At 37.7% G+C, this 27,215-nt stretch overlaps 9 protein-coding genes and 1 non-coding gene across 12 annotated transcripts; 4 read left to right on the plus strand and 6 right to left on the minus strand.

Annotated features, from left to right (window-relative positions):
• Positions 1 to 691: 691 nt before the first annotated feature.
• Positions 692 to 4,997, minus strand: LOC148179774 (choline transporter-like protein 1). The gene is made up of 11 exons (XM_088030265.1): positions 4,704 to 4,997; positions 3,507 to 3,575; positions 3,126 to 3,248; positions 2,936 to 3,078; positions 2,654 to 2,749; positions 2,531 to 2,606; positions 2,422 to 2,485; positions 2,070 to 2,371; positions 1,791 to 2,023; positions 1,261 to 1,744; positions 692 to 1,213 (listed from the first exon to the last, which is right to left on the minus strand). The coding sequence occupies exons 2-11, from the start codon at positions 3,555 to 3,557 to the stop codon at positions 1,070 to 1,072; spliced, it is 1,716 nt and encodes a 571-aa protein (XP_087886391.1). The 5' UTR covers positions 3,558 to 3,575; positions 4,704 to 4,997; the 3' UTR covers positions 692 to 1,069.
• A 1,703-nt stretch (positions 4,998 to 6,700) lies between these two features.
• On the minus strand, positions 6,701 to 10,613 carry LOC148179775 (uncharacterized). Its single transcript, XM_088031044.1, has 7 exons — positions 10,417 to 10,613; positions 9,440 to 9,962; positions 8,852 to 9,390; positions 8,743 to 8,804; positions 8,638 to 8,697; positions 7,428 to 7,676; positions 6,701 to 7,379 (listed from the first exon to the last, which is right to left on the minus strand). The coding sequence occupies exons 1-7, from the start codon at positions 10,437 to 10,439 to the stop codon at positions 7,003 to 7,005; spliced, it is 1,833 nt and encodes a 610-aa protein (XP_087887170.1). The 5' UTR covers positions 10,440 to 10,613; the 3' UTR covers positions 6,701 to 7,002.
• LOC148179776 (uncharacterized) lies at positions 8,047 to 8,551 on the minus strand. Its single transcript, XM_088031437.1, has 3 exons — positions 8,547 to 8,551; positions 8,373 to 8,486; positions 8,047 to 8,335 (listed from the first exon to the last, which is right to left on the minus strand). The coding sequence occupies exons 1-3, from the start codon at positions 8,549 to 8,551 to the stop codon at positions 8,047 to 8,049; spliced, it is 408 nt and encodes a 135-aa protein (XP_087887563.1).
• A 200-nt stretch (positions 10,614 to 10,813) lies between the features above and the next one.
• Positions 10,814 to 15,562, minus strand: LOC148179777 (uncharacterized). Its single transcript, XM_088031042.1, has 7 exons — positions 15,271 to 15,562; positions 14,015 to 15,069; positions 13,749 to 13,957; positions 13,551 to 13,698; positions 13,299 to 13,503; positions 13,010 to 13,248; positions 10,814 to 12,960 (listed from the first exon to the last, which is right to left on the minus strand). The coding sequence occupies exons 1-7, from the start codon at positions 15,504 to 15,506 to the stop codon at positions 10,910 to 10,912; spliced, it is 4,143 nt and encodes a 1,380-aa protein (XP_087887168.1). The 5' UTR covers positions 15,507 to 15,562; the 3' UTR covers positions 10,814 to 10,909.
• A 464-nt stretch (positions 15,563 to 16,026) lies between these two features.
• LOC148179778 (nucleolar protein 11) lies at positions 16,027 to 18,068 on the plus strand. Its single transcript, XM_088031043.1, has 4 exons — positions 16,027 to 16,255; positions 16,298 to 16,462; positions 16,509 to 16,866; positions 16,914 to 18,068. Exons 1-4 carry the CDS (start codon positions 16,124 to 16,126, stop codon positions 18,041 to 18,043), a joined length of 1,785 nt encoding a protein of 594 aa, XP_087887169.1. The 5' UTR covers positions 16,027 to 16,123; the 3' UTR covers positions 18,044 to 18,068.
• A 209-nt stretch (positions 18,069 to 18,277) lies between these two features.
• On the plus strand, positions 18,278 to 19,263 carry LOC148179779 (dynein light chain Tctex-type protein 2B-like). The gene is made up of 5 exons (XM_088031046.1): positions 18,278 to 18,403; positions 18,456 to 18,689; positions 18,734 to 18,867; positions 18,914 to 19,047; positions 19,095 to 19,263. Exons 2-5 carry the CDS (start codon positions 18,520 to 18,522, stop codon positions 19,140 to 19,142), a joined length of 486 nt encoding a protein of 161 aa, XP_087887172.1. The 5' UTR covers positions 18,278 to 18,403; positions 18,456 to 18,519; the 3' UTR covers positions 19,143 to 19,263.
• Positions 19,167 to 20,118, minus strand: LOC148179780 (parkin coregulated gene protein). The gene is made up of 4 exons (XM_088031045.1): positions 19,823 to 20,118; positions 19,603 to 19,774; positions 19,408 to 19,557; positions 19,167 to 19,354 (listed from the first exon to the last, which is right to left on the minus strand). The coding sequence occupies exons 1-4, from the start codon at positions 20,069 to 20,071 to the stop codon at positions 19,194 to 19,196; spliced, it is 732 nt and encodes a 243-aa protein (XP_087887171.1). The 5' UTR covers positions 20,072 to 20,118; the 3' UTR covers positions 19,167 to 19,193.
• Positions 20,119 to 21,281: 1,163 nt separating this feature from the next.
• Positions 21,282 to 23,490, plus strand: Rcc1 (Regulator of chromosome condensation 1). Of its 2 annotated transcripts, none has more exons than XM_088030237.1 (9): positions 21,282 to 21,492; positions 21,553 to 21,636; positions 21,686 to 21,885; positions 21,933 to 22,115; positions 22,163 to 22,394; positions 22,448 to 22,597; positions 22,646 to 22,672; positions 22,725 to 22,997; positions 23,044 to 23,490. In XM_088030237.1, exons 2-9 carry the CDS (start codon positions 21,570 to 21,572, stop codon positions 23,232 to 23,234), a joined length of 1,323 nt encoding a protein of 440 aa, XP_087886363.1. In that variant the 5' UTR covers positions 21,282 to 21,492; positions 21,553 to 21,569; the 3' UTR covers positions 23,235 to 23,490. The 2 variants fall into 2 exon arrangements, with proteins under 2 accessions (XP_087886363.1, XP_087886364.1); XM_088030238.1 differs by having other exon boundaries at positions 21,695 to 21,885.
• Positions 23,491 to 23,556: 66 nt separating this feature from the next.
• LOC148179782 (putative cytochrome P450 305a1) lies at positions 23,557 to 25,817 on the minus strand. Of its 2 annotated transcripts, XM_088030236.1 has the most exons (7): positions 25,643 to 25,814; positions 25,008 to 25,262; positions 24,450 to 24,956; positions 24,224 to 24,404; positions 24,061 to 24,178; positions 23,875 to 24,016; positions 23,557 to 23,830 (listed from the first exon to the last, which is right to left on the minus strand). In XM_088030236.1, the coding sequence occupies exons 1-7, from the start codon at positions 25,725 to 25,727 to the stop codon at positions 23,649 to 23,651; spliced, it is 1,470 nt and encodes a 489-aa protein (XP_087886362.1). In that variant the 5' UTR covers positions 25,728 to 25,814; the 3' UTR covers positions 23,557 to 23,648. The 2 variants fall into 2 exon arrangements, with proteins under 2 accessions (XP_087886362.1, XP_087886361.1); XM_088030235.1 differs by having other exon boundaries at positions 24,224 to 24,956; positions 25,643 to 25,817.
• Positions 25,818 to 26,460: 643 nt separating this feature from the next.
• On the plus strand, positions 26,461 to 26,623 carry LOC148179783 (U1 spliceosomal RNA). The gene has a single exon (XR_015769723.1). It is a non-coding gene; the product is annotated as a U1 spliceosomal RNA (small nuclear RNA).
• The last annotated feature ends 592 nt before the right edge of the window (positions 26,624 to 27,215 follow it).

Below are 27,215 nucleotides of genomic sequence, written 5' to 3' on the forward strand. Positions count from 1 at the left end.
GGAAGACGCGACCACTGTATTTTCGGCCGATGTTGTAGGCAACATGAAAAATATTGAAAAAAATGTCTCTTATTTTTCAAGATGTGATAAACTGAAAATTAAAAATGTACTCGTAAATGCAAATTTAAGGATATTTTTTATTAGTAGTCTATTGTTGTCCTCTAATAAGTGGATCTGCTGGACAATTTGTTTATTATTATTATTACATACTATATGTTTTAACATTTTTTTCGGACTCAGAGCAGTTCAGTTATTCTCCTTCAAGGTAGTGTGCGCATTTCTGCCTATATTTGGAGTTTGTTTTGCGAAAATTTTCAAAATTATAGAATGGGGGAATAAAATTTTTGATTTTTTTTTAAATGAATCAAAACTTTTCAACATTGGCACGGAATTATTTAGAGGCGATAGCTTTTTCAAAATTAGCTTGTATTTCCCATAATTTCGTCCACATGGGATTGAAATTTAGTGACGGAACTACTTTCAACTTGCTTATTATTATCTGTGTCAAATCTCGAAATCATAAAATATAATAAAGAGACTAATTTTAGAAATTCTCTTTTTAAAACGAATTAAAATTTTCAACATTGCTAAAGAAAGCTTTCAAACAAAAAATATCTTTAAACACCGTTGAGTTAATTGTCATGAAAAAAAAATGCTCCGGAAGTACGAGTATTACAAAAAATAAAACGAATTATTACTGAGAACGAAAAACATTTATTAAACTGTTTTATTATTACAGTCTTTCAATATTGACATTAAAAGCTTACAATTAACACGTTGATATAAAAATAAACATAATTTCAACTCTATTTTAATATTAATTGAGACTTCAGTCTATTGTCATAATAAAGTATTGTACTCCAGTTCACTAAAGCAAACTAAAATTCTCTGAACTTGTAGTATAAGTACATTTGTATCAAAAATAAATTGTAATTCATTACAATCAGAATGAGTCAATCTTACATCTAAGAAAATTGTGGTCGTTTCCTAAATTAAAGTTTGGAATAAACCGACAGAGAACATAGAATTTTGATTAAACGCTTAGGCAATAATAGACATCACAACGAAATTATCGTCGATCTTTTTCTTTTAATGTACTCTTTGCATCTTCCATGTACTGCATAAGATTCGTGGTCATGTAGTAAGGACGCGCCATTCCATCATTCAACAAACTGTCTTCGCAGTAACATAAGAAGATGGTATCAACAGCAGTCTGAAATTACATTGTTAGTACACAGTCAACACTACACATTCCTATACCTCAAATACCGTGAAGAAACAATCAGCAATAACCGCTGTAACAATCGCGCTAATAGCGATAGCAACCCAGAAATTTTCGTTAGATGAGTCATTCATCAGCGCCCCAATTCCAATAGTACATACTACTATCAATAGCTTCGCCATATTGATAACAAAATCTCCAACGGAATTGACAGCAATGGTGCTGATGAAATTCGCTGCCAAGAGCCGAACAGCGCGTTTACCAGATTTGAAGAACGGCTGTCCGTGCATTGCTGTTTGAATATAGGCGTTCTTCGAGAGGAATTTCAAGAAATCTTCGATATATCCCAGACAACAATCGACCAAAATCTTTGCTTGTCTGCTGTTGGCCATACTTCTTATCAAAGCTTTAATTAAAGCGACGACTGTTATAATCAACGAACCAAACGCCACCGTCCCCAAATGATATTTTATCAGATTATAGAAACCGTTGTAAATGGGGGCTGTCAAAGTCGATTTGTCCCTATAAAATCTCCGGTATTATCGTAACAAAAATTAACATTTCGTACCTGGCAAAGTAGTACGCAGACACGGCACCAGAAATCACCATGTGTTGGCACCCTATGATAAATTGCAACATCCAAAGGCAAATAACAGCGTGCCAAAAGATGGTGAACGCGATGGCTCCATTGGGAAGGTAATCGTACCTGTTATTGAAAACAAGTTCGAGGCTACCCGACGTAGCGAATATTACCAAGAAGAACAAGAAAATTATAGCGAGTATGGTCATCGCCAAAAGCGTCTGAAACGAAGAAATTAACAACACTCCAAACAATACGAAATCTTACCAAAAGGGGTTCAGCCAGGATAAGCGGCATTCCAAATATGACTTTGATAGCTTCTTTAAAAAGTCTGATCACGAGCTTGATTCTCTTAATCATGCAGATTAGCACGATGACTAAAATCACTGAGAGAACAGTGAAAAATACAGAGACGTACAGCAATCCTTTGTCGGAATTATTATCGTTGTTGTAAAGGTACCAACACAGTCCGGTTAGAGCCATAAATCCAAGAATTGAGCCAATGAGGATGACCCACACGACCACAGCCACGCAGTAACGGAACAAGAAGAGCATTCCAACGCTTAGTCCTGAAACGACGATGAAATAAATGCGATTTTTGAATGGAGAGGGTCTTTACCAAAGCCTATGAAGCACAAGCCCACGATGTACCCCGACGCCCTTTTGAGGTCAGCAGCCAATTGCTACAAGTAAATTTAAAGAGCTGTTAAAGTTAGAAGTGTGCTTACGGTTCCACTCTCGTCCATTTTATGTAAATCCTCATCTCCATTCTTTGATGGGAAACACCTATTCATGATAATGGCGCTAAAAAATTCAAATTAATACAAGCCACGTGGTTTCACCATACTAACTATCTCGACTCATCGCAACTTTCGACGCATTCATAGTCAAGATCATTAAGTTGGTCTACAGTTCTGCCTGAATCGATTCCCGAATATTTGAGCAACCTGTAAAAGAATTCAAAGAAATTTATTGGATCAAATCTTGGTGTTGACAAAAATTCTCAAAAATACAATTTATTCCCAAACACCAAATTTCGATAGCAATGCTACCATCATCAGAGCGATGATTAAAATTTAATCATGATTAAAGAGTTGGTTAGTCATCTTCAATAAAAAAGTGTCTGTGCTTACGGTCTATCTGTTTCGTCGACACCCGAACATTGAATACCATCAACTTTGCCGTTCTTTTTTCCACAGACATTCCCGCACTTGTCGTAGCCACGTACCAATCGGTTTATGTCGGAGTGGACAAAAGTGTAAATCAAAAATGGCACCTGAAAATCGATATAAAATCAACTGGAACGTAGTCACTTGAACTTACTAGTAGAGCAATGCAGACTGCGAAAGTTATAGTGAAGTTAAAATCGGTCCTTTTACGTTTTTCTGGAACTTCTGGAATCACGTATTGCTCTGTTGGGGCTCCTGCTTGACGGAAGTCTCCTATCTAAAACAAAATCGATTTTATTGGGACACCGGGTATAGCAAAAGTATAGCTAGTTGATTCCAGTTTTTTTCGATACTGTTTGACCTTAAATATAACGCACCTACTGCGTGCTTCGATGACCTTTATTCCATAATTGTCTTCTGCTCTAACATGTGATTATGTACTATTTTCAGAACAGTTAAAAGTAATTTTTACGGCACGAAATTATGTGTTATATCTATTACCATAAAAATTTACATTTATTACATTAGTACTTACTTCTAAAGGTGGTTTTACTGGTCGAGCCTGGCTGGAAGAAGAAGACCCCATCTTCTCTTAACAGCGCTTCTGAAATTTAATCCGTAATCAGTTTAAATTAAAAAAAATAATCTTTTTCGATGCGGGTACAGTTAAAAAAAAATGACCTTGACTTTTTGTTTATATTAGCAGCTGTTGGTATTCTGCGTTATGTTTTCAACTGCATACATTTATAATCAATTGAGATTGCAACAGTCGCGGTCAAATTATCATTTTATTGACGTTTTGAAAGCATTAGTGTCAATTTACCTGCAAATTTCAATCAGTTTTGTCAAAAGTGACAGTAATAACACCGGTCGACACGATTTTTGGGTCTGGCTTCTGAATGTCAAATTTTGGTTTCTCCTACGTTACCAACAATGGGAAAAAATTTTTTGCCGACCTGTGTAATGGAATTCATAAAGGGGGCTTTCCAGTTCTTGACAATAAAATGACTTTGATGTCCAAAACTATTTGGCCGCTACTGTATCAGTGAGATAATGGCAGAAATAAACAGTTTGTTTTATGTCCACTTATCATAACGACTTCTGATCGAAATACGCAATAAAAATACGTAATCCCTTTTTATATGTAACAAGAATGTCAGTTTCAAAATAAATATTCAAATTTGGCGGTTTGCATTTATAGAGCAATTTAAATAAAATTACTAAAATTAAGACAGCTATTATGACTATTTACTTGGGATTAAACGACACATTGACTTAAATGCGAGGTTAACATTAGATGTCAAGCGCAATACTAATAATAAAAAATAAAAAAAAAATAATAATAAACTTCAGCTCTTCATCTTTTGGTTTAATGGTTGAGGATAGAAAGGATACATTGAATAGTCCTACTTTATGCGGCACCCGGTATATAAACAATTCTTCTGTTATGCTTACAAAGCACTTCCGTTTGAAAAAAATGCTTTTAATAACTGCGACAATGCGACGACTGATTTGATAAGCCACCCCGCACCGACTCTTACCAAGCAGATGCGGGATGGTGACTCATGGAACAACACCCCGTATATTTGTAAACAAAACATGTAAACGAAACCGGCGCTCCTACGTAAAGAAGCCAGTGCTTTTGTTGCCTTGGTAATGCCCGGTTATGACGCAATATATCTCAATTTAGAATAGAGGGACTGTTGAAGGCCTCAGCATTCGGTCCGTTTACCTTTTTGGCACAACAATGAACTACACTTTTTTTAACAACAAGTTGAGGATTTGAGGCAGCTAAATGCACACCATTCACAAATGAAACAAACGGCGACTGATTGACGATGATAACACGCGATTATTCTATTCTTAACCACATATATTTATGCAGAGTTAGGAAAACACAAAACGTTTCACTTGCGCCGACTCAAACCTCAGGCAAAGTAAAAAATATGGACAGAACTAGAGAATGGATAGAGATCCACCCAGCGAAGACACGAATTTTGTTGTGGTAGGGACTGTTCTTTTATGGAGGGAGAAAGTTCGATTTTTGTATCAAGTTTGGATGCATGCCGATAAGCTGTGGTGGACTGCTTTCGGTTCATTCTTCGAACTTTTTGTAGGTCAGAAGAACCGGATCAAAATGGTGTCCTTCCCAGGGATTTTTGGAAAAAGTTGAATTAAAATTGTGGGAATTTTTCAATTTTTCATTTTTCATTTACTGACTAACTATCAAAAAGTTCTATAAAAGAAGCAAATTCTGCAGTTTTGTCATTTTTTTTTAGGACTTCCTGTTGGTTAAGAGAGCAAAAGGAATTCCAGCCGTGTTTCACTTATGGGAATTGCATTCTTGTAAGAATCCCGGATTCAAAAATCCTTTTTCCGATGCTCCATATCTCCAGAACTACGATAAATAGAAATATTCGGTTTTCGCCATGGTTTTTTTTTTCGCGAAAATTCTCTCTAATGTGTCCGAAAACTTAATTTTACTTCTGATTTTAGAAGTTCAGTAATTCGTTCAATGTATACTAACTACTGTTCACTTTACTCGTCCTAATCCAACAACAAAAGGTCATTAAAATCATATCCGAGAATTCAATTTTAAATAGAAGTTTTCGATGTGGTTTCGTGGTTTCTAATCGTTTAAAATCGAAAATGAAATTTCGGAGCATGCCGGCATGTGGCACCCTTATAATGGTTGTTAACTATTTCATAACTAAATATTTTTATCGCAACAATAATTAGCCTCACTTGTTTCCACGATTAGGTACTTTGCTCCGTCCATTGACACCCTATCATAATAATTCATCAATTAGAGATAAGGTGGGCGTTCAATCGCGCAATTCAGAGGGTTTTTGCATTTTTTAAGGTAATAAGCCAACCTTATTTCTTGCTACTAAAGAACAAATCTAAGTTTCCCTAGGTATTATAAAACTGCTATCAAGACAATGGCAATTGATCTATTCTAAAATTTCCAATAAATTTATTTTGATCAATTGTAAGGAAAATTCATCTTTCTAACAGTCAGAGTTGGTAGATCTTGTAATAAAAGCGATTAAAGAAGAAGTAGCAAAGAATCAAAATGTATGAAGAAAATTCTTAGGCGTTATTCTTCATTTTTTTGAAGAAAAATCTTTATTGCTGCTCAGTAACCTTTAAAAAATCTAATACAGATAAAGTTAAATTAAACATTCACAAGAAACAATGGACTTTAAACGTTCATTGCTCGAAACACAATATATCAATTACACTTCAATTCAATTAGAAATTAAATCCCAGTGAATCATTTAATTATCCCGTGTTTTTTCTAGTATGTTCTCAAAGTAATTGTCTACCACTACTACTAGCCTTCGATATTTTCGATTGTTTGGATTATTTCTCTGCATTGTCTATAGGTGCTTAACAATATTTTTGAATTGCTTCTTGGAGTAGAAGACTATTTCAAGACGTAGAAGGTACTTAAATTTTTTGAATCATCTAGAGAAACGTCTTCCTCAGTTCTACGGATTTTCTGCTGAAGAACAACGTTGCCAAAACAATAATAAAATAAACTTGAAAATTGTCGAAAACTGAAGTCGTGATTTATCAGGACCGTATAAGGGAAAGGGAGCATATTTTGTACAAACCCAAGTTAGTTCCAGAAATGGAGTGAACTTAGCAAAATCTCATAGTTAGAAGTCCCCGCTAGACAAAAATCACTTGATTACGGCCCTGTTGGTATCAAATCAAAGACTATCAATTGAAACGTTCATTTTATTGCTGGAAAAGTACGAAATAAATATTTTGTAAACCTCGGCATGAAATAAGTGCGAAATGATACAAATTGATTCTACACATTTTTTTAGAATCTATACAATTTCTTGTAAAATAAATATAAATATGTACATAATACAACAAAAATTATGCATCATGTAAACTTGAATGCACATAATACACAAAAACGAGATTACTCTCACATCAACCAATGTCTACAACTAATAAAAAGATCGATCTACATCAGCAGGTACAAATAAAAATTTGACAACCCAATTTCATCATTAACGTGGTGCTGGAGGTGGTGGTGCATACGGAAAGTAAATCCCGGCAACACCTTGCGTGGGTGGTGGCGGTGGCGGCGCGTTAAAAAACACCGATCCATTCGTCAGCGAGTAACTACCAAACGGAACAGGAGGAGGAATATTCTGGTACAACAAAGGTTGCGGGGGTGGTTGGAGAGGATGGGTCGTTGTCTTATTCGTACGTGGTGCTGGAGGGCTACGATTTCGACTAATACTACGCGACTTCTTTCGTCTGCTACGGTCTCTCGAACGTGAGCGCTCTCTTCGATTTCGGCGAGGCGATCGCGATCGAGAGCGAGACAACGAGCGGTGAGATTGCTGCTGGTGGCCTCGACCTCGGCCCCAACGGTTCCGTCCTAAGAAATCATGTTTGTCGTTAAATTTAAGACGAATTTCGGTTTTACCTCGACCGGAATTGCCGTTGGAGTTCCAACTTCGGGTGTCAGCCATTTCTTGAAGTTTGGGGTTTATCACTTGTTTGGCTTCTTTGAGGACTGACACTAAGTCAGCCGCTTTGTTTGCATTGGATGGGGTGAAAAATGTGTAGGCTGTTCCGGTCCGTTGAGATCGGCCTGTGCGACCTATGCGGTGCACGTAGTCTTCGGAGTTGGACGGGTAGTCAAAATTGATTACAAATTTTACATCCTCTACGTCTGTAAAATCAATTTTATTGTAAATACGTGTAGTGGCATTGATAAATTGTTGTTGCCTCTTTTATAAGTGTTGGTTACAAGAAGTTAAGTGTGGTTAAGATTTCTACACAAAGACATTGACATTCCATTGCGCGAAACTTGAAGTGAACTTTTTTTTCTGAGTAGAGCACCAACAGCGCACCTACCATTGAGGCGTCTTGAGATTTTAATTGAAAACGTGTGCCAGGTGGGTGCGCCCTTGTTGCGATTTTGGGCTTTGAAGGCAACAACAACGATAAAGATACAAGTGATGATATTTCTGTTCGGTGTAGTAGGTAAAGATGAAAATTTAAAAATAATAAAAAATACAAACACATATCCTACCTATGACTCAAAAGAAATTTGGCATCATAATCTGAAATTGGTTTGATTGGTGTCTGTATAAATGCATACCAAAAGAGTGCATCTTTTCAATGGGAATATCAGCACCGAAAGGACCACGAGTCCAGCTCACAGATGCGCCCAAGTCTCTAGACCTGGAGCGAGTGTCAGACGGACACTGCGCCTCGCAGCCAAGCCAACCCAAATCTGAGTCCGGCGTAGGGCAGCGTTGTCGGGTAGGCCCGCCCACGACCAGGTTATAGCCGGCAGTCCTAGACCACAGACTCCAACATGGCCGCCTGAGCGCACATTGACCGTCGTCCGATTGAGAGGCACAGCCACAATGACAATGATTCTGTCATTAACACGCTTGTGCCTCTGGAAAAAAGAGTAGTGGCCATTTTATAATCGCTATTGCTGATCGTTATCCCATGCACACTGGTCAACAGGCTAATATCAAAGGGCAACATTTACTCGACAAAAGGAAACAAACAAAAATACAAACAAAACCACATTTTATGCTATTAGCCTGCCACACACGTTTGTAAATCAAAAAGAAATTATAAAATCAAACAAGCAAACAGCCATTTCCGGCACATACCTAAACCTCGCGCTGCCACGTCGGTAGCCACCAGAATCGGGGCTTTGCCCGACCTGAAATCTAAAACAGAACATCAACTTAGTCCCCACAAACAGACGAAACTACCTTGTAACACCCAATCTCGTTCCTGCTGTGATTTATCTCCGTGGATGCAAACAGCAGGCCATCTGCAACCAACTTTCAATCCCACAAACCGAAAGCTTTACAACCTTACCCGTCCCGCTTCATTTTCCTGGTAATGTCATCCACTCTTTTCTTAGTTTCTATAAAAATGATAGTCTTATTTTCCTTCTCTGCCATAATCTCCTTCAGTAACGTGCTCAACTTTGTTTCTTTCTCGTACTCCTGACACACATCGATTATTTGGAGTATGTTATGATTCGCGGACAATTGCAAAGACCCAACATTAATTTGAATGTAATCTTTTAAAAATTCCGCGGCGAGGGCCTGCACCTCTTTGGGCCAAGTCGCTGACCACATTAAAGTTTGTCGATCTGGTCTAATCTGCTCGATTATCTTACGGATTTGTGGTTCAAACCCCATGTCTAACATTCTATCGGCTTCGTCTAAAACTAGGTACGTGCATCGTCGTAAATTTGTCCGGTTACTTTCCAAGAAGTCGATCAGTCTGCCGGGAGTTGCAATGACGATTTCGACGCCGTCCATTAGATCGTTGGCTTGCGGTCCTTTTGGGGCCCCTCCAAACACGCACGTGTTTCTGATTTTGGAAGATCTTCCGAAGTCCGTCGCCACCTATAAAATTGAAAATAAGATCCAAGAAACGTGCGAAATCAAAAAGCACCTGTTGGATTTGCTGAGCCAATTCCCTAGTCGGCGCCAAAACCAAAGCAATAGGACCATCTCCCCTCAACAACCTCGGCTGGTGGTTAATATGAACAATTGCTGGAAGAATGTACGACAGCGTTTTTCCAGAACCTGTGGAAGCAATGCCGACCATATCGCGCCCCGACAGAGCGATAGGCCACCCTTGCGACTGGATAGGAGTCGGGTGTTTGAAACCAATTTTCCGAATCTCAGACATGACATAATCAGGAAATCCAGCTTCTTCAAATGTAAATACCAAGTCGGGAATGCATTTGCCTTTCAGGGAAATCTCTTTAGTTCTTCGCCATTCTTCCACTTCGTAGTTTGGACGGTTTGTGACGTTTGCGTGTGGTACATAAAAGTCTTTTTTAAACGGTTCAAGACGGCTGAGATCCCAACGAGGTTTCCGAAGATTTGCGCCGGCTGTGTTTCTTCGGCCACCTCCTCCGTAGCCGCCGCGGTCACGGCTGCGGGAACGCCGACGATCTCGACTTCGGGATCTTAAAACAGTCAAAATATTAGTGAATTTCGCTGTCAGTGTCGCTTGTTCTTAATTTAAAATTTTTATGACATGTCAAACAAGAACTGTCAAACTGTCAAAGTGACAGGCAGAGATACCAACAAACTTCAAATTCCAAAGCCTGCCTCGACGCGTTACACATCTTATCTTATTTAAATTATTGAATTCTATTAAAATTCCGGCAAAAAGGACTATTTAATATGTATGTTAATAATAATTTATTAAAATTAGAATTGAAAAACCGTTCGCCCGTCCTTCATAGACAATTTTTCTTTTTAGTTGCTTACATAACAGGAACTTTTTGTTGCTTTTTTCCCAGTTATTTTCTTGCTGTTATTTAAAACTCGCCTGTATTTTTTCAGTGTCGGTAACATTTTTTGTAAGTAATTCGCCAGCGTCCAATATTGTTGACAATAGAAGTGAACTAAACTTACCGTCTTCCAGAGCGACCTCTCATTTTATCGGTATTTTTGCCTAGTATCAATAAACGAATTAAATAATTTCGCAATTTTATAAACAATTTATACAATAACAAATCTTCTATTATGCATTTCAATGCACTAAAGATGGCGTCCGCGACAAAACAACGAATAGCGTTGCGTTTATTGATCTCTTTTCTGGGTAGGAAAAACAAACTAGAATTTAGGCGCGAAATTCAAATCAAAGCCACGGAAGGTGTTCAAATTACTCTTACAAAAAGAAATGGTTCATTACATAATAAACATGAATTACGTGTATAAATACAATAATTAGGCTAAAATAGAATAAATAATTTGGCACAAAACATCAGTGACTAGTTTAACAACAAAGTAACAATTATCTATGAGTCATATTACCTACATAATAATCAACAAATATACGAAAAAAGACGACAAACATTCAAACAATCTGTTTGCAGAAATCACAAATTTCAGTACTTCATGCACATTAATAATACGTCGAGTAGTGGTGATAGGGTGTGGGTGTCGGTGAGGAAACATGAGGTCTGGGCGCCAACGGTGTCGGATGATACGGACTCTGCGAGACTGAATAACCAGTGAAGGCGGGTATCGGTGAGACAGCTCCATTGGGGGTGGTAGGCGCTAGAATTCTCCCATCTCCAATAAGTCTGCTCTGCTCCAACAGCCTCGGCTGCTCAGATATAATTCTAGAATCTTCATTCAACAACCTCTGATCACTCAACAAGTGGTTGCTCGTCAATTGATCGTTGTTCGATAAAATTCGATTCGTTGTATGATCAGACAGAATTCTCCCACTCAAATCGGAGCTTAGAAGTCTCCCTTGGTCCAACAAACGATGCTGCGTGGTCTGAATTGCGTGTTCTGACAACAGTCTAGAATTTGCTATTTGATGCAACGAGTGAGTGCGAAGACTTAAATCAACGCTATGTCGTCCAGGTGGTGTCAAATCCAAAGAGACTACCCGGAGAATGTCCGCGTGAGTGTATGATGGCGCCGGAGGACTGTAATTTAGGCGTAAGTCTACCCTGTCAACGTCCGGGTAAAGATGATGGTATCTGTTAATATTGGAATAGTTGTGAAAACTTCTTGCGGACATGTCCAGTCCTTGCAATTCCGAGGAGTTTAGTACCAATGGTTCGAAATTGCGATCGGTTCGGAAGTCTGTTTCCATCGTACCATCGTAAGGTTTGTTTCTATTCTCCATATTATCGATGACATCGTACGTTTTGTTACGGAATTCTAAATCGTTGCTCGATTCGTACAGTCCTCTAGGTCGCAAACTTTCAGTCTCCACATCGTAACTCTTCAATCGCAGATCGAGATCAATATCGAATTTACTTCGCATGTCGGTGGACAAATCATCGGGATATTTACTGTTGCGTTCATTGTCGTTACTTTCTTTGTCTTTCATGTCAACGACTTGAACATTGTTAGACAAATCGTTTTGATTTATGGCCTCTTGCTCGTTGTCCAGAGGCGTGTTATCGTCGTCAATGTAACTTTTCCCACCGTCCATCCCCACACTGTAGACTTTACTCTTATCAACATCGTCAAACTTTATCCTAAAATCTTTCCGATTTTGGGAACTAGGCCCGTCCATTTTATACGGAGACTTATAAATAGACAAATCCAACTGAATATCGTGCTTTGAATGCAAACTCAAATTCTGAGCACCCATCCCGTTGCTGTCATCAGAAGACAGATGGTCCGCAGTCGTGATGGTATGACCAAAATCGTACCTTGGTGGACTCGGAACCGGAACCGGCGACAAATTCTTCGGTTGTCCATAGCTTTGACTTTGCGGTGATAAAGTATTAATATAATTCCTAACAAAGTTCGTCCTCGGATGTATTTCTGGGCTGTTACCCGGGCTGAAATCTTCCTGGTGGAACCCTGAATAGTCCATACTAATATTTTGGTTGTGTCTTAACTCATCGTTCAACTCGTCGGTGACCGAAATGTGATCGTTAACAGATGGAGAAATCAAATTTATATCACGAGGTTCATTAATGCAGACTGTTTCGCTGTACGTCACGTCTGGCAAACTATCAGTCGGTGCTAACGTATACAAATTATTTACAAGAGCATCTGTACAATTCGGTGTTGTACTAACATCGATATCAATGTTTGGTTCGCTACAAACCGAATCTAAAGCCGCCTCAACCAAAAGACTGGCATTTGAAGCTTCGTGACGAGAAAAGTCGTTTAAATTTCCAGTGTTCATTTTTGAACGATCGTAAACTTGCGATTCGGGCACTTGAATTTGTACAGACGGAAGATCATCCTTCAATCTATGGTCAATTTGGTAAAGATCAGATTTCAACGTCTGTAGCGGTTGATCTCCGATCCATTTTTTTGATCCTTTGCTCAAGATTTTCATTGTGGTATTAACAGTGTTCATGTTGTATTCCATAGCCGGGGAAGCGCGAGAATTAGGTTCGGGCGACTGCTCCTCTTGAGCTGGTGGTGTCGGGGAGTCCACCATGGGCGGGTCGTCCAAGTTTTTACTATCGATACCTGAAAAGATCGTTACAATTATCAGTTCAAAGACTGTTGAATTTAGTACTCGTCTCGTCTCCATCGCTGTCTTCATCTAACGCCCCTGAGTTCGAGTCCATCTGTGAACTCGAGCAATTTTTTATTTTTTCGTCTTGATCTTCCACTCCACTGTACGCTTCAAAAGTGTAATCGATGCTTCTCTCGATTTTAGGCATGAGTTCTTCGGTAAAACTGTGAACTTTTTTGTAATGAAACTGTAAGCACTGTTTCGTGGTAAACGCAGCGTTACAACTCTTCACAACACACCTGTAAAAGAGTCCAACTAAAGCAACAGTTTGTGTTTCAAACGAACTTACTTAAAAGGTTTGATGCCGCTGTGAGTGAGCATGTGAATCTTCAGATTTGATTTGTTTTGAAAGTGTTTACCGCATCGATTGCACGAGCAAGCTCCATCCATTTGCTTCTGATGAACTTCCTTCAAATGTCTCTGTAGAGCTGCCCTTGAACCCAAAATTTTCAAGCAGTTCTTGCATTGAAACTCCTTCAGAACCTCCGCAAAATCTAAAGAGACAGAAGTATAATTGGGCAGCAACATTTGCGAATCGTACCGCTGTGCATTCGTTTTATGTGGACTTTAAGTTTTTGTGGCTGGCAAAACTTTCTCCCACAAAAGTCGCACAAAGGTCGAGATCTGTGTGGATTAGCGGAACATCCGTACGTCCGGTGCATCTCCAGGTAATTTAGTCGTAAGAAAAACTACAATATTTGGAAGTGATTACGTGTTTTTTTTAAATTCGATTTTGTACCTTTTTACAAAATTGGCACTGATAAGCTCCTTGTCCGTTATGAAGATCAGCGGCGTGTTTCATGATGTTCTCTTTTCCTAAAACCGCAACTCCACACACTTTACAGTGGTATTTTCGAATTGTTAAACTATAGCGAATGTCGTGGAAAACTGAGCAGTGCGTTCTGTAATACAGGGGGTGAGCAAAAGTCATGTTGCAACCGCCACACGCTAAAACACCGTAAAATAAAATAAATAATGTTAATAGTCAAAGTTTAAGTAAATTACAAGTTTTTTCCATTTTCTTCTTATTGGTCGCAACTGTCGAGTCTTGCCAATACAACAACTCCTCTCCACTTTTTACTATTTTGGTGCTAACGAAATACAGCGAATTCTCCTTGGCCACTACGGTGATGTTCCTTTCGTCTCTTGTAGGAGCAGGTCTTAGAAATCTCATCCAGTTTGACACTTCCAGATTCTCCGTGTTAAAATAAACGTTGTTCGTTTCTCCGCAAATTTCCCAAATGTCTCTCATGTTCGAGTCTTCCGAAATGTCTACTTCTTTCACGACTTTCCCGACAAGAGGACCAAACTGTGTAAATTCTTGAATATCGATCTTTGCAAAGACTCCCAATCCGTGATCAGTGTTGGAATCTATCAAGTGGAGGAAGTTAGGTAAAGACACTTTCGCAAACACGTATTTATTGAGTTCTGTTTTTGAATCAGTGTCTCGTTCCGATTTGATAAAATCGGTTTGGTCCGTGTATAAATTCTGGTATTTACTCTGCCAGTTGCTAAAGTCTATAGAGTCAGGAATCATAAAATTTGGGAAATTTAACGGGCATTGATCTTGGACATGTTGGGTGCCGCAACATTGACAAAGTTTGATTTTTATGGCAACTCGACTTGTGGACTCAGTTTCGTGTGCTTTTGGGGGCTCAATCTTGCTTTCAGTTTGTAGTTCAAGCTCAGGGGCCTTTCTAATGTCATGGTCAATTTTTTTCTTAATTTCTGCGGGTTTTTCTTTTTTCGGGGGGACCACAGGTTTCTTTTTTTTGCTCTTTTCTTCTCTATGCTCTGATATAACAACAGGCTTACTTATGACTTCTTTAGAGTGTAAATTGGGAGTCTGTGTTTGATCAGTTCCTGGTGGTGATGTAGTGTCATTTGCATGTGAAGTGGTTTGCTCAGGGCTTTCCACCTCATTTTTTGGAACGTTGTCTTCAATTGCACTGACCTCCTTTTTATCTCTCTTTTCGTTTTTTCTCCGTTTGTTGTTCGGCACTGATTCATTGTCGCCTTTTTTATGGTTCCTTTTATCGTCTTTATTCTTGCACGGGGTCCTGAAACAGTAAATCCTTTCGATTGAAAAAACCTTTCAATGCCAAATTCGAAAAAACGTAAACAAAACCCACGTGTTGTTATTATTGATCTGTCAAATAAGCTCCGCCCCCAAATATGTCCGCCGAAGAATTTTATAGCAAATAATTTCTGAATTTTGAAGATTCATAAAAAGAGGTTCTCCGGGCAAAACTGAAACTTACCGATTCAAGTAGTCCTGTGCTAAATCTAACAACTTTGTGGCAAAACTTTGATTGGTTTCACACGAAAATGAAGTTCTCAGAAGATTCCATCGTTTGACATTTGCCAAGCCAACGGTTACCTCAAGAGCCGAATTTTCAACAACTTTTGATTCTTTTGGTTTATTCTTAACACTCTCACTTGTCACTTGTCTATTTACTTCTTTTTGTATCTTTTTGGACATCGCGTAAATACCCATAAAGAGGATAGTCCATCAAGAGTTCTATCCTCTTTAAGCCAAGGACATTACGTGACGTCATGTGGCGCCAAGTTAAAATTTATGATCAATAAAATGGCCCTGAACTTGAAATCGCAAAAGCCTCCATCCTTGACGCATAAAAGTTTGAGACGACTTCGAGGCTCGACGATGACTTCTTGATGATGACGATGACTTTCTTTCTTTAATTTTCCATGTCAAAGCGTCTAAAAAACTGTTAATCAGTAACAAACAAGAAAAATATTATAAAAACCAAAGAAGGTTGCTAAAACTTCACAATTATTTGTTATAAATTTATAAACGATAATTTTGAATTGAAGTAACACATTGACGAAGCTGTGGTATGTCAATTCAATTTCCACTAGCGTTGTATAAAATTGGTTCATAGTTTTATTTTTTTAGCTGTTTTTGAATCATTTGAAGTCAAGTTACGACAAATTATGATGAGTGTGGTCAGACCAATTCACCACTTAATTTTTTCATTAATAAAAAGGTACCAGCCAATGAACGCATGATTTTTTTTTCTTTCACAAGTTGAGTGGAAACTGAAATTTGACATGTGCTTTTTTCCATAACCTCACTTTAAAGCAGATGTGAAAATGGCAAAATTGGGTGCTTATTACGGACTGTGCCCCCTAATTGACCACAGAAGTTTATTAGGAATTTTTCCCGATGAAGAAAGTGGTGTTGTTATTGTAACATTAGGGAAAAATATAGCGATAAAATTTAAGGTCTGTGCTTATGTTTTATTACAAAATTTATAGTTTTCGTAGGTTTCAGACCAAAAACAACTTTATAGCTGGAGAACCAAGGATAAGTTCAGTTCTCCCATAATCTTTGATAAGCAGCACTCTCAGTATGCAGCAGTTTTTAATGATAGTTTTGTCCATCTGTGGAGTGGTAATGAAGAATTTTTAGATAAACTGAAGAAGCTGAAGGTATGGAAGAATATTAAGTGCATCAGTAGTAATAGTTTGTTTTCAGTTTGCTCATCAGATTCACACGTTATTTTTATGTAATGAAAAGAGCTTCATAGTTTTTAAAAGTGGCAATGTATATGCTTTAGCTGAAGCTGTAGAGAAGCGGAAACACCTTTCATTTGATAATGTTATAAGTGTGGAGTCTGAGTATATCACTGAAGTCTTACACACCAATTTTAATGGCTTGGTCTATGTAGGTTTAGTTGTAAAGTCTGAAAAAAATTGTTATTTATACTGGACCACTTTTAATAACAACAATGAACAAAGTAAAGTTCACAAACTCTCCCTGGAGAGAAAAATCGCTGAGTTGAAAGGATATGTTTTTCACGTAGACAGGAATGGAGTCAAGTTTTTATCCTTGTGTAAGTAACAATACTGTGGTTTCCTTGAAAATATCAATTTTTTGCAGGGAGTGACGGCAAAATATACTCTGCTGAACTAAAAGAAGATCTCACAGACTTGGGCGAACTTTTCACAGTAATGGAAGCAATTTCTTGCAAACACTATGTGTCCATGACAAGTTTAGATCAAAACTACATCGCTTTATATGGTTGTAACTCCAATGAAGAAGGGGCACTTCTGGTTGTCTTCAACGTTCAGTTCAAAGTAATTCAATCTAGGCAGTTATTTAAATTGTTTAGTAATGGAGCAAAACTTTGGCGTATCGAAGAAAATTTATTTTTTCCTGTGGGTCAAAATCTCGCTGTGATTCCTTTTCATCTGGATATGGAGCAATTGGCCGCTCTTGTAGGCAGTCATAAAGTCGTAGAAACAAATCCCGACCCTGATGTTTCAATTGTGCACAAAGTACAGTTTGTAAACTGGGGCAACACTTCAGAATCCCCTGACGAAAATATACCGGAACTTATCGAAACGAAAATTCAAGAGCTCAAAACTCAAGGATTGAATAAAAACATGATTTTTGACACAATATTGGTTGACTTGCTGGAGGAGAAAAACATCGAAACTCTTACCGCCGCGCTTCAGTATTTCAACGACATCCCTGAGCATGGTTTAATTAAAATTATAAAATTAATTCTTACTTTAGATGGAGAGCAGTTTACGAGCACCGACTCTGATTGTCAAAGCTGTCCGGAAAAATTACAGCCAAAGCAGCGAGGAGAACTCTTGGATAAAGTTCTCGCGAAGTCATTTAATGAAACTCTGCTTTTATCGCATCTTCGGTCGTTCTTATCACTGGATGAAGTTTTTCTCTTATTGAAATATATTTACTTTTTGTTGTCTGAGGATGGTCACGCTTTGCCAAGTTGTACGAATGTGGAAACTGAAGGAAAACTTATTGAATGGAGTTGTATTTTACTGGATTCTAATTATCAGAGGATTTTGTTGACACGAGACGAAAAAATTAGTGAAGTTTTGCAGTATTTAAAAGAGCATATTAGTAACGAATTGAACTGTTCAGAGGATGCCAAAGTTGTTGCGTCGTTAATGCGGGAGGTCAAGAGAGGACAGTCTTTACAAAAAATTGTGCATATGACTAACGTTGATTATTTTATTGAGGATTTTCCATTGTATTAGATGTGTAATAAAATAATTATAAGCGTTTTTGCCTTTGAAGTGTTTAGAGAACGAAATTACAAATTAAATATTTCGTCATATTAAAGTGACATGGATTGTTTTTCTGGCAAATTAAATGTCAGCAATCATTAAATAAGATGTGAGATGAATTTAATCTCAATCGAATTATTGCGTAAACTTAAACTTAATTTAAAAAAAATTGATTCCCGGGTAAACAGAAAAAGTTAGGTTAGGTTGCACCGACACAAACATAACCAACAAATTTGTTGTCAAAATTTCAAAATCGAAACGTCACTTTCTTTTTGAAAATATTCTCATTGTCTTTCCACCATGTGAAACCCTTTTCTAATAAAATAACGTGTAAGTATGACGTCTCTTTTTCACCTTTCAATCAATTGATTTGTGATTTCAGTGTTTGGTTGCCAAGGGACTTCGTTTTTCGTTCAACACACTTAAAAAATTAATAACCGCCAACAATGGCTAACGAAGATGAAAAAATTGAAACCACAGACGCAATATCAGTGGCTGCAAGCGAAATTACTAAACAATCAAGTGCCAGTGCAGTTACCGACGCTGTTTTGGCCGCAAGTTGTGAAACTATCCCAGCCATTCATTCATATCAGATAAAGCCCAGTTTACCAGACAAGTAAAAAGAGTCTTGTTAGAGTTCATATTTACTGTCTTTTTTAGATTTAAAGGCGGAAACGTGAAGGAGATTATGAGAAACTGTTTATCTGAAAAACTAGGCGGGAAATCGTACGAGCCCGATAATGTAAAAAAATGGACGGTGGAATTAGCTAACGAAATAAGCGCAAGAATCACAGGTAAGACTGCGAAGTATGAAGAAAAAATTAATCGTTGTTTTGTTAGAATTAAAAATGAAGAGGTATAAGCACATAGTGCAGGTAACTTTAGGTGAACGCAAGGGGGCTGGGGTGAAATCAGTTGTTCGTTGTTTATGGGATGCAGAGACTGACGGGTATGCCAGTGAACTGTTCTCTAGTGTAAGTTTCTCGCTATTTTCTTTGGTTTCTATATTTTATTGTTTTAGGATACTATTTTCTGTTTGGTTGTAGTTTACGCAGTGTTTTTATACTAGTTCCGTTAGAAATAGATTTTCGTTGGCAGAATCATTTTATTTGCTACTGAATCAGTTCATCATGCACGACTCATATGTTGGTATAAGATATTTTATGTTAATAAAGGCATCTTCTCCTCCATATCGTTCCAGAGTTTCTAAAGTTTCATTGATTATATCAGCCAAGTTCTCTCCTCTCATCTGACTGTAGTCAATGCCATCGCCACAATTTACTACAAAAGACAAGAAATAAAAGAAATTTTGTTAGTCTTTCGTACCATCGTACCATTTTTCTCCTTGAAGAGATTCAACGGGGGGAGTATTTGGCGATAGTAAGGCACAAGCGCTTCTCCGATCATATCACCGGACTTTACCAAATGTTGAAGGACCCGTAGCGTTGAACACATAACTAACTTATTTCTCGTATTGAGAGCGTCTACAAAAAAATTTTTTTTTCGATTGTATTCCTCGCAATACGTACTTTTTATTGGTATGATCAGTTGCGGTATGCACGGAAAAATCTTCGGTCCTCCATATGTCAACAAATCATGAATCGCTTGCTGGGCGAAGGCTTTATACGGATTTTCCGTCTCACAGAGTCCGTCGAAGAACATCGGCAGGTAATGATGATAATCCAATTTATTAATATCAGCCTACAGTCATCAAATGGAAAGGAAAGAACTAATTAACACTCCCTTTACCTTCCACGATATCCTCTTTCCGTTTGCTTCTAAAGCAATGGGAAAGTCTCCTCTTTTATAGTTCAATCTAAAATTTGTGGGCCTCGGCAGCTGTTCTTTGGCAGCATTGCAACGAGGCGGTGGTGCAACACACGTACCTTTTTGTAATGATTGTATGGTAAATGCCGGCACTATTCTACAGCCTTTGGTTCTGGGGGCTCCTGGGAGCGGTTTTCGTAAACTTGATCGAAATTCTTTGCCACTAACCATGGCTAACAAAAAAATTATGACAATTTTGAAATGTACTGCGAAAGTTGTTGTCTTGGTGAAGTCAGTGTGTGCTTGTTTTGTCAATAATTTCGTCACTGGCGCCGGCGGAGGTGACATATGGGATGACATGGGGGCAGAGTCTTGAAGTCAGGAGTGTTAAATTGCACGGATTTTTACACCGCCCCTTAATTCTGTGGCTTCGTGCAAGAAAGGCCAATCTCAAAATTTTTAGATTTTTTGTTTTATAACAGAAACTAAGTGTCATTACAATGCTGTTTTACTGCTTTGAGGTCAAACTTAAAAAAATCCATATTTTGAAAGTCAGATTTTTTAAGGAGCCAATCTCACCATACAAAAATTAGATTTTTCAAAAGTCGAAATTTGCAAATTTTTGCGAAAATTCATTACTAAAACTATACCAAAATCCTGATATCCATACCTCACTTATTTTTTTGAGTAAACTTAAGTTATTATAATTATTATACATCAGTGTACGCAGAATTTTCCGCAGATTCCAAATGTGGGATTTAAATTCAGCAGTAATAATCTTCTTTTGCATAAGATGTTTAAGATAAAGTTTTGTATTTTTTTATTAGTTAGCTATTTTTTCAATATTTTATTTAAAAAAATAGCCCCTAATGTAAATTTTGTAGTCAAAATTAATTGTATTAGAATTTAATAAGTTTTTTATTTTAAACGAAACGAAAAAGTTCTGAAATTACCGTTTTTACATTGCACGATTCTATCAGATATGCAGTTTTGAGAGGGCCAATCTGATCATTTTAGCAAATATTTTTTAAACAAATAGGGCCAATCTAATTTATTTTTTATTTTTTGGAGTTTATTTGTTTAATATGAAGTATGTGTTAATAAATGTAACAGCACTATTTGACGACAGTTTTTCGAGATAAAAAGCGTTAATCTGTTTATTGCATTGTTGTCCTCCCACTGTTTTAGCTGTTTCAATTCCGAAAAGAACTGCGACATTAAACTTTCTGTTTTTTAAAAAGAAAAAAAACGACGTTTCGCTTTTTTTTATAACATGTGCAGGAGAGAAATCTTGTAACTTGCCATTAAACGGTGATATTTAATTGTAAGTTTTAAGCGTTTTTTCCTTTGAAGCTATAAAAATGCTCTTATGCAATAATGTAAGTTATTAAATAATCATAATCTTATAATTTGTCGTTTCATTTGACTCGCATTTAAAATTCGCGCCACAAATTGTCGGTTGCGTCTCGTCTCTGCAGAAAACCAAAATCCCCTAGTTGCGTGTGGCGGGTACTAACGCTCATTGCATTCTGAAACCCAATAAAAGCGTAATATTTGTTAATACACAACTTCTTCCGTTGAACAGTATTGATCAATTGTGTTCATTTTAATTGAGACGTATTATCGTGTTTGTACAGCTTTGTAATTTTGTGGTAAGACAGTTCTCCTAACTAACCTCTATCTTTAAAATTTTTCATCAATAAAAATCGTAGTTCGTATTTGTGAAGAAATGGCTGGAAAGAGACGTCGCCCCAGCACAACAGAAAATGCCACAAGCAAGCCGAAACGAGCAAAATGTAAGAAAGCCCCACATGGGGTAACACATAACCTAAAATAATGTTGTAGTTACTTTAGACAGCGTGAAACTGCCCGAAATTACACGCGAAGGTGTTCTTCTTGTAACTGGATCAGGGGAGTGTGGCCAATTGGGTCTTGGGCCAGATGTTTTTGAAAAGAGCCGACCAGCATTGGTTCCAGTAGATCATGAAGTTGTTGACATTTGTGCAGGGGGCATGCACACTGTTTGTTTAACTAAAGAAGGAAAGGTACTTGTCCATCAACCCTTTTACACTGATAATATCCTATTTTTTAGCTCTTGACTTTTGGGTGTAATGATGAGGGTGCACTGGGGAGAATCACAGAGGGTGTAGAAGGTGCTGAAAGTACCCCAGGTGTGGTTGAATTACCTGGAAAAGTCATCCAAATTTCGGCGGGGGACTCTCACTCCGCTGCGCTATTAGAAGACGGAAGAGTTTTTGTTTGGGGTACTTTTAGAGTGAGTTGGAAAATTTTTATTTCAAATTCAAGACCACTTTTTGATAGGATCATCATGGCAACATGGGACTTACATTAAGAGGAAATGAAAAGTTACCCCATGAAATTATACAAGAGAACCAGATTATAAAAATAGCTTCTGGAAACGATCATGTGGTATTTTTAACCAATCATGGGGAAATACTGACGTGTGGATGTGCAGAACAAGGACAGTTAGGAAGGACTACCAAGAGGAGCAGTGATAGAGATGCCCGGAGCGGAATTGCTAAAGGTCAAATAGGTAAATTAACACCTCAGAAATCGGATTTTTTACCAACTAATTACTGTTTTTAGCAAACTTGATTCAACCTAGTTTAATTCGATTACACCCTAATAAAAAGTTTCATTTTGACAACATCTGGGCTAGTTCTTATGGGACGTTTGCTAAAGTGGCTAACAAAAATGACGTTTATGTTTTTGGATTAAACAATTACAATCAATTAGGTAATGTATGTAAAAAGTCCGGTAACAACACTAAAAAATATGTTACAGGGATGGACAAACCCAACAGCAAGAAGGGTAATAATAAACATAAAAACTGACCAACCACTAATTTATAATAAAATTTCAGATTCTGATAAAAACAACGCATTGTACGTGCCAGTGTTGTCTAAAGAGTTTTCAAAGCACGCCTGGGCCATGATTGCCTCAGGAGATCACCACACCATTGGGTTAGACGAGAAAGGAAGAACTTATGCTATTGGTAGGAAAGAGTACGGGCGCTTGGGCTTGGGCGAAATTGAGAATGATGCTACTGAACTAACAGAAATTCCCCAACTAAAAGACAAGAAAATTGTCCACATAGCATGTGGATCGTCCACGTCGTTTGGAGTCACCGAAAAAGGTTGACTTTCCTGGTGATTTTACCCGTTTTTCATACCCAATTTTAGGAGAATTGTACGGCTGGGGCATGGGTACAAACGGCCAGTTAGGTACCGGCGAAGAAGACGACTGTATTGAACCAACACTTATTAAAAGCAAGCAACTGGTTGACAGGACGGTGTTCAAAGTCAGTGCTGGGGGACAACATACCGTAATTTTAGCAGCAAATTCCAATAACAACAAAGCAGGAGATGTTTAGAATTCTATTACAGATGCTCACAGTAATTTCAGATTCAAGTTTATGTTTATTCAACGCGTTTTGATAAGCGGAAATCGTGTTAGATAATTGCTGGCAATGATATAGCCACTTGCAGTAAATTTATCTTTATTTCAATTTGCAATAAACCGACGAGAAAAATTTATAACCAATTAATTTTGCCGTGTTTTTGTGTGGGTAAGATTGTTAAGTAAAAACTTGTTATTCCAATGTTCAGCAATATATTTTTCAACGACAATGGATTCTGTTTCTCCTAAAAACCTAAAAACCACGTCGACGAGGCGAGTTGGTAACTCTGTTAACTCATTGTCAACTGACAGAACTACCAACGTAATCCAAATCGCAAAGCCTCTTAACTTTGCAGCGTTACAACAAATGGAATTTGGTTTTAAGTATTTACGCACGTTCGGCGAAATGGGCTACAAAGTTGTCCGGCGACGCAGTTATTCCCGATGAATATTTACCACTAGGAACTCCGGATTTTGCATCTTGCGTTACTGAATATTTTCGCATGATTTCAGCAAAAAACACAAACAAGCAAGTTTTTGCTAAAATTTCTCCAAGACAACGTCGCCGTCCTGTAAAGAAAATTAAAACAAAACTAAAATAATACTTTTCGTACCGAGTCCATAGGGAATTAGTTTTTCGTTTGGAACAAGATGACCCTCTTCGTCTAAGAACCTCTCTGGTACGAACTTGTCTGGATCTGACCAGTAATGGGGACTGTTATGCATAGCATTGGTATGAATGAGTATCGTGGTATTCTAGAACAAACAGTCGCGTATTTGTACAATAAAAACAAACTTACCTTTGGTATCGTGTAACCGCCCAACTCAACATCTTGAAGTACTCGCCTGGGTCCAATAATTGGAGTGACGTTTCGAAATCTTATTGTTTCTAATAATACTGCTTCCACGTAAGGAACTCTAAAACTGACTCAAGTCTACGCTCAGAAAACATTTAAACTTTACTTGTATCTGTCGGAATATTCAATACTGCCGTTTTTCTCAAAATGTCGGTCAATTTCTTCATGCACCTTCTTCTGTGCTTCCGGATACATCACCATCAGAAGATACGCAAATTCAAGGGTTCTACTAGTAGTTTGGGCCCCGCCAAGAAATAAATCTACACAGTTCATCACCAGCTGATCCTCTGAAAGAGAAGTTGTTATAAAAATCCTTCTTTTCTTAACCCCACCTGTGAAATCTTCGTTATTCGTCTTCATTTCCGACAAGTATCTGTATATCAAATCATCGTTTTTCCCTTCCGTCCAGGTTTCTTCATGTTGGCGGATTGTAGTTAAAAACGTATCCTTCATACGAGCGTTTATGTTTTTAATGAGGTTGTAACCGCTCCACTCCGGTAAAATGTACCTCAACCACGGATACAAAGAGAGCGTGCCCCCAGTCATATCAAACGCTTTCGATCTAATCGCCAACAAACTCAACAACTCGTCTAGACGACTGTTTTCTCTTGGTAACCGTTCACCTGTTAATAAAGTCCACAAGACGCTTATCACACTAGGAGCTAAGAGTTTATGAACGGAAACGTCGCGCCGGTGGTGTTGTAGAACCGCCTGTATTTCCACAACTTCGTCTTGGATCATCTTCTCCATTAGATTTTTTCCAAGACCGAGATTCCGTAAGTGGCGATTGACGAAGTTTCTTTGGATGCTCCACGTTTCGCCGTCGTTACCTGTGATTCCTGGAAATTTACACGTGGAGGATACTATTTGGGGGGTTGAATTATTTTTACCTCTTCTTTGGCCCATGCCACGGAGTTTAAAAAAGAAATTGTCGGGTCTCCCTTCGAATTCTTCACGAGTTAACACTTCTTTTATGAGTGGATAAGAGAAAACGGTCACTATAAGTTCGTTTCCTAATTTTAATCCAAGAATATCCGTGTTGTATTTCTCTGCTAGTAATCGCAGAGCGTGGTGTTGTCCTCCTGAAGATTTGGATAGTTTTTTTAGCAGAGACGTATTTCCGATGTAAGGTAGCCATAGAGGACCTGAATAAAAGGTTTTCTATTTTAAAAAGATAACAGTGCTACTAACTCGCTGACGAAATCTAAAGCCGCCGGATTTTTATCAAAAGTTTCATTTAAAATCTGTACGCGCTTGGAATGTTCTTAAATTATTTAATAAATCATTCATCAGTTATCGGTCTGTTACGCAATAACTATCCTATTCACGCAATACCACCTTTTCTGATAAAACTGATAAGAAATATTTGGGAAAAACAAACAAGGATGGATCACGCTGACGGTTATAAATTTACCTAATTCAGAATTTATGCTAATTTTCGCACGTTTTTCATGAATTGTTACATAAAGCAAAGTTTAATTAATTGGGCACCGAAGAAAAAGAAAATGTTAAAATAAAAAATTACCTGGAGGATAATTCGGCGGCCTTTTCATCTGTTTAGTACAATAAAGCACCAATAAAATTAGTGTACATACAACTATTACCAGCATGTTAAAGTGACAAAATTACGAGCGATTCTCTACCGCACCATGTGCTCTCAAATGCCAGCGTGCTCTTTTATAGCTAGTTAATTATTGTTGGCCTGTCAGAGGCGTCGAGAGTTATGAGCGCCGATTTCGATTGGTGTGATTTAATGGAGCTACGTTTTTGACTCAAAAAACTCAGTTTTTGGAGGTAATTAGTCGGGATTTTCAAACTTGTGACAAGTTTGCAGGTAGTTCTACCACCACTTGCAGGACTAGTTTAGTTTATGAATTTTGACACGCCACTGTCTGTAAATGATACTAGAATGAGTGCTTAATTTTATCGCAGGAAAATAATTATTCTATGAGTGCTTTGGACTACTTAAAAGATGGATCCGACAGGTAGAGTAAGTAACGATAACTTATACTAAAATGTACATAATAAGTTTTTTTTAATAACGCAATAAAAGTTAATTTTATCATAACAAATAAGTTGGACTTTTAAATTATCTTTTCCACAACTAGTAAACAATAAATAATTTAGACCTTGGCAATAAAATTTAGCATTCACTTATACAAGTACTGCCCAAGATGTTGATTGGATAGAACTTGATGAAGTAAAAAAATTGATTGCAGCACTGAGTTTCAGATTTGAACTTGATAATTTTGGCCAGCGCGCATAGATGGCAGGTCATGTTACATGTACCGCCTGTTTGAGTTCCATCCAGACATAAGAACTGTGGAGCGGCCCCAGCAAAGCATACTTACCTGGCGTAGGGGTTACCGTGATCAATAAGGCGGTTCCCCCAGGGTGAGGCCCTTCCATTGCACTACGGTCGGGCTGACCCCTGCGATTATCCCTAATGTGGATAACTCGGGCGCACAATTTTTGGTAGTCGGGACTGCGTGCGCGCTATCCCGGCCATAAATTAATTCAAACATAATCATACGAAGTCCATCTTTTAACCAATCTGGTCAAATGATCAAAGATTGTCAAAATTGATTCATGTAAAAAATGGCCGCTGCCCTCTAATGCTAGTAGAACATTATTTTTCTCATGGCATTCTTGATATTAAATTGTTAATTTTCATAACCTCATTATATGAAGATAGGTCAAGAATATTGTTAAAAGCGTCAAATTGTTGTACCATAAAACAACCAAAGAGCTATTTTTTCTGTATTAGTGAATAATGAAAATGATGAAATTCGATATACAGAGACCGATAAAAAAAAGTGGAAAAGCAGGATTACAACGAAGTAGGCGTAATATGTAATAGGTTTTCGTCTGTTTTTTCAATGCTACCTAATTACAGAACTAATAATCTGCCAATTTTTATTAATAAAGTTTTAGGTACAAATTACTTTTTTTCCAAACGTCACAAAAAGTCACTATTTTTAGTGGTTTTTAGACAGTAAAGTAGGCAATTTCGTTATAATTAATAAAAAGCGCTCGTTGACATGGAAACACTTTTGCTGCCTAGGCAGAAAAAGTACTTTTTGTGACGCCTACTATTT

The sequence above is a fragment of the Gnatocerus cornutus genome, chromosome 2 (assembly GCF_029298725.1).
Source record: "Gnatocerus cornutus isolate USDA-ARS CGAHR chromosome 2, icGnaCorn1.1, whole genome shotgun sequence".
In the NCBI taxonomy this organism is placed as follows: Eukaryota; Metazoa; Arthropoda; class Insecta; order Coleoptera; family Tenebrionidae; genus Gnatocerus; species Gnatocerus cornutus.

Bases quoted from the DNA above. Each gene is read 5' to 3' on its own strand.
- LOC148179774 (XM_088030265.1), bottom strand. From the start codon at position 3,557: ATGGGGTCTTCTTCTTCCAGCCAGGCTCGACCAGTAAAACCACCTTTA. The intron at 2,750-2,935 runs GTAAGCACAGAC...ATTCTTTTACAG, and splicing joins GTCGACGAAACAGATAGACC to GTTGCTCAAATATTCGGGAA. The intron at 1,214-1,260 runs GTATAGGAATGT...ATGTAATTTCAG, and splicing joins GTTTCTTCACGGTATTTGAG to ACTGCTGTTGATACCATCTT.
- LOC148179776 (XM_088031437.1), bottom strand. The intron at 8,336-8,372 runs GTGCCTCTCAAT...ATGTGCGCTCAG, and splicing joins GAATCATTGTCATTGTGGCT to GCGGCCATGTTGGAGTCTGT.
- LOC148179775 (XM_088031044.1), bottom strand. From the start codon at position 10,439: ATGAGAGGTCGCTCTGGAAGACG. The intron at 8,698-8,742 runs GTAGTTTCGTCT...GTTCTGTTTTAG, and splicing joins ACGAGATTGGGTGTTACAAG to ATTTCAGGTCGGGCAAAGCC. The intron at 7,380-7,427 runs GTAAAACCGAAA...ATGATTTCTTAG, and splicing joins CAACGGCAATTCCGGTCGAG to GACGGAACCGTTGGGGCCGA.
- LOC148179777 (XM_088031042.1), bottom strand. From the start codon at position 15,506: ATGGGTATTTACGCGATGTCCAAAAAGATACAAAAAGAAGTAAATAGA. The intron at 13,699-13,748 runs GTACAAAATCGA...CAAATATTGTAG, and splicing joins AGTGCCAATTTTGTAAAAAG to TTTTTCTTACGACTAAATTA. The intron at 13,249-13,298 runs GTAAGTTCGTTT...ACTCTTTTACAG, and splicing joins AGCGGCATCAAACCTTTTAA to GTGTGTTGTGAAGAGTTGTA.
- LOC148179778 (XM_088031043.1), top strand. From the start codon at position 16,124: ATGGCAAAATTGGGTGCTTATTACGGACTGTGCCCCCTAATTGACCAC. The intron at 16,256-16,297 runs GTCTGTGCTTAT...TAGTTTTCGTAG, and splicing joins ATATAGCGATAAAATTTAAG to GTTTCAGACCAAAAACAACT. The intron at 16,867-16,913 runs GTAAGTAACAAT...AATTTTTTGCAG, and splicing joins AGTCAAGTTTTTATCCTTGT to GGAGTGACGGCAAAATATAC.
- LOC148179779 (XM_088031046.1), top strand. From the start codon at position 18,520: ATGGCTAACGAAGATGAAAAAATTGAAACCACAGACGCAATATCAGTG. The intron at 18,690-18,733 runs GTAAAAAGAGTC...TGTCTTTTTTAG, and splicing joins AAGCCCAGTTTACCAGACAA to ATTTAAAGGCGGAAACGTGA. The intron at 18,868-18,913 runs GTAAGACTGCGA...TTGTTTTGTTAG, and splicing joins AATAAGCGCAAGAATCACAG to AATTAAAAATGAAGAGGTAT.
- LOC148179780 (XM_088031045.1), bottom strand. From the start codon at position 20,071: ATGGTTAGTGGCAAAGAATTTCGATCAAGTTTACGAAAACCGCTCCCA. The intron at 19,775-19,822 runs GTAAAGGGAGTG...TGATGACTGTAG, and splicing joins GAAAGAGGATATCGTGGAAG to GCTGATATTAATAAATTGGA. The intron at 19,558-19,602 runs GTACGTATTGCG...ATTTTTTTGTAG, and splicing joins ACTGATCATACCAATAAAAA to ACGCTCTCAATACGAGAAAT.
- Rcc1 (XM_088030237.1), top strand. From the start codon at position 21,570: ATGGCTGGAAAGAGACGTCGCCCCAGCACAACAGAAAATGCCACAAGC. The intron at 21,637-21,685 runs GTAAGAAAGCCC...ATAATGTTGTAG, and splicing joins CAAGCCGAAACGAGCAAAAT to TTACTTTAGACAGCGTGAAA. The intron at 22,598-22,645 runs GTAATGTATGTA...AATATGTTACAG, and splicing joins AAACAATTACAATCAATTAG to GGATGGACAAACCCAACAGC.
- LOC148179782 (XM_088030235.1), bottom strand. From the start codon at position 25,727: ATGCTGGTAATAGTTGTATGTACACTAATTTTATTGGTGCTTTATTGT. The intron at 24,957-25,007 runs GTAAAAATAATT...GTAAATTTCCAG, and splicing joins TGGCATGGGCCAAAGAAGAG to GAATCACAGGTAACGACGGC. The intron at 24,017-24,060 runs GTAAGTTTGTTT...TGTTTGTTCTAG, and splicing joins GCGGTTACACGATACCAAAG to AATACCACGATACTCATTCA.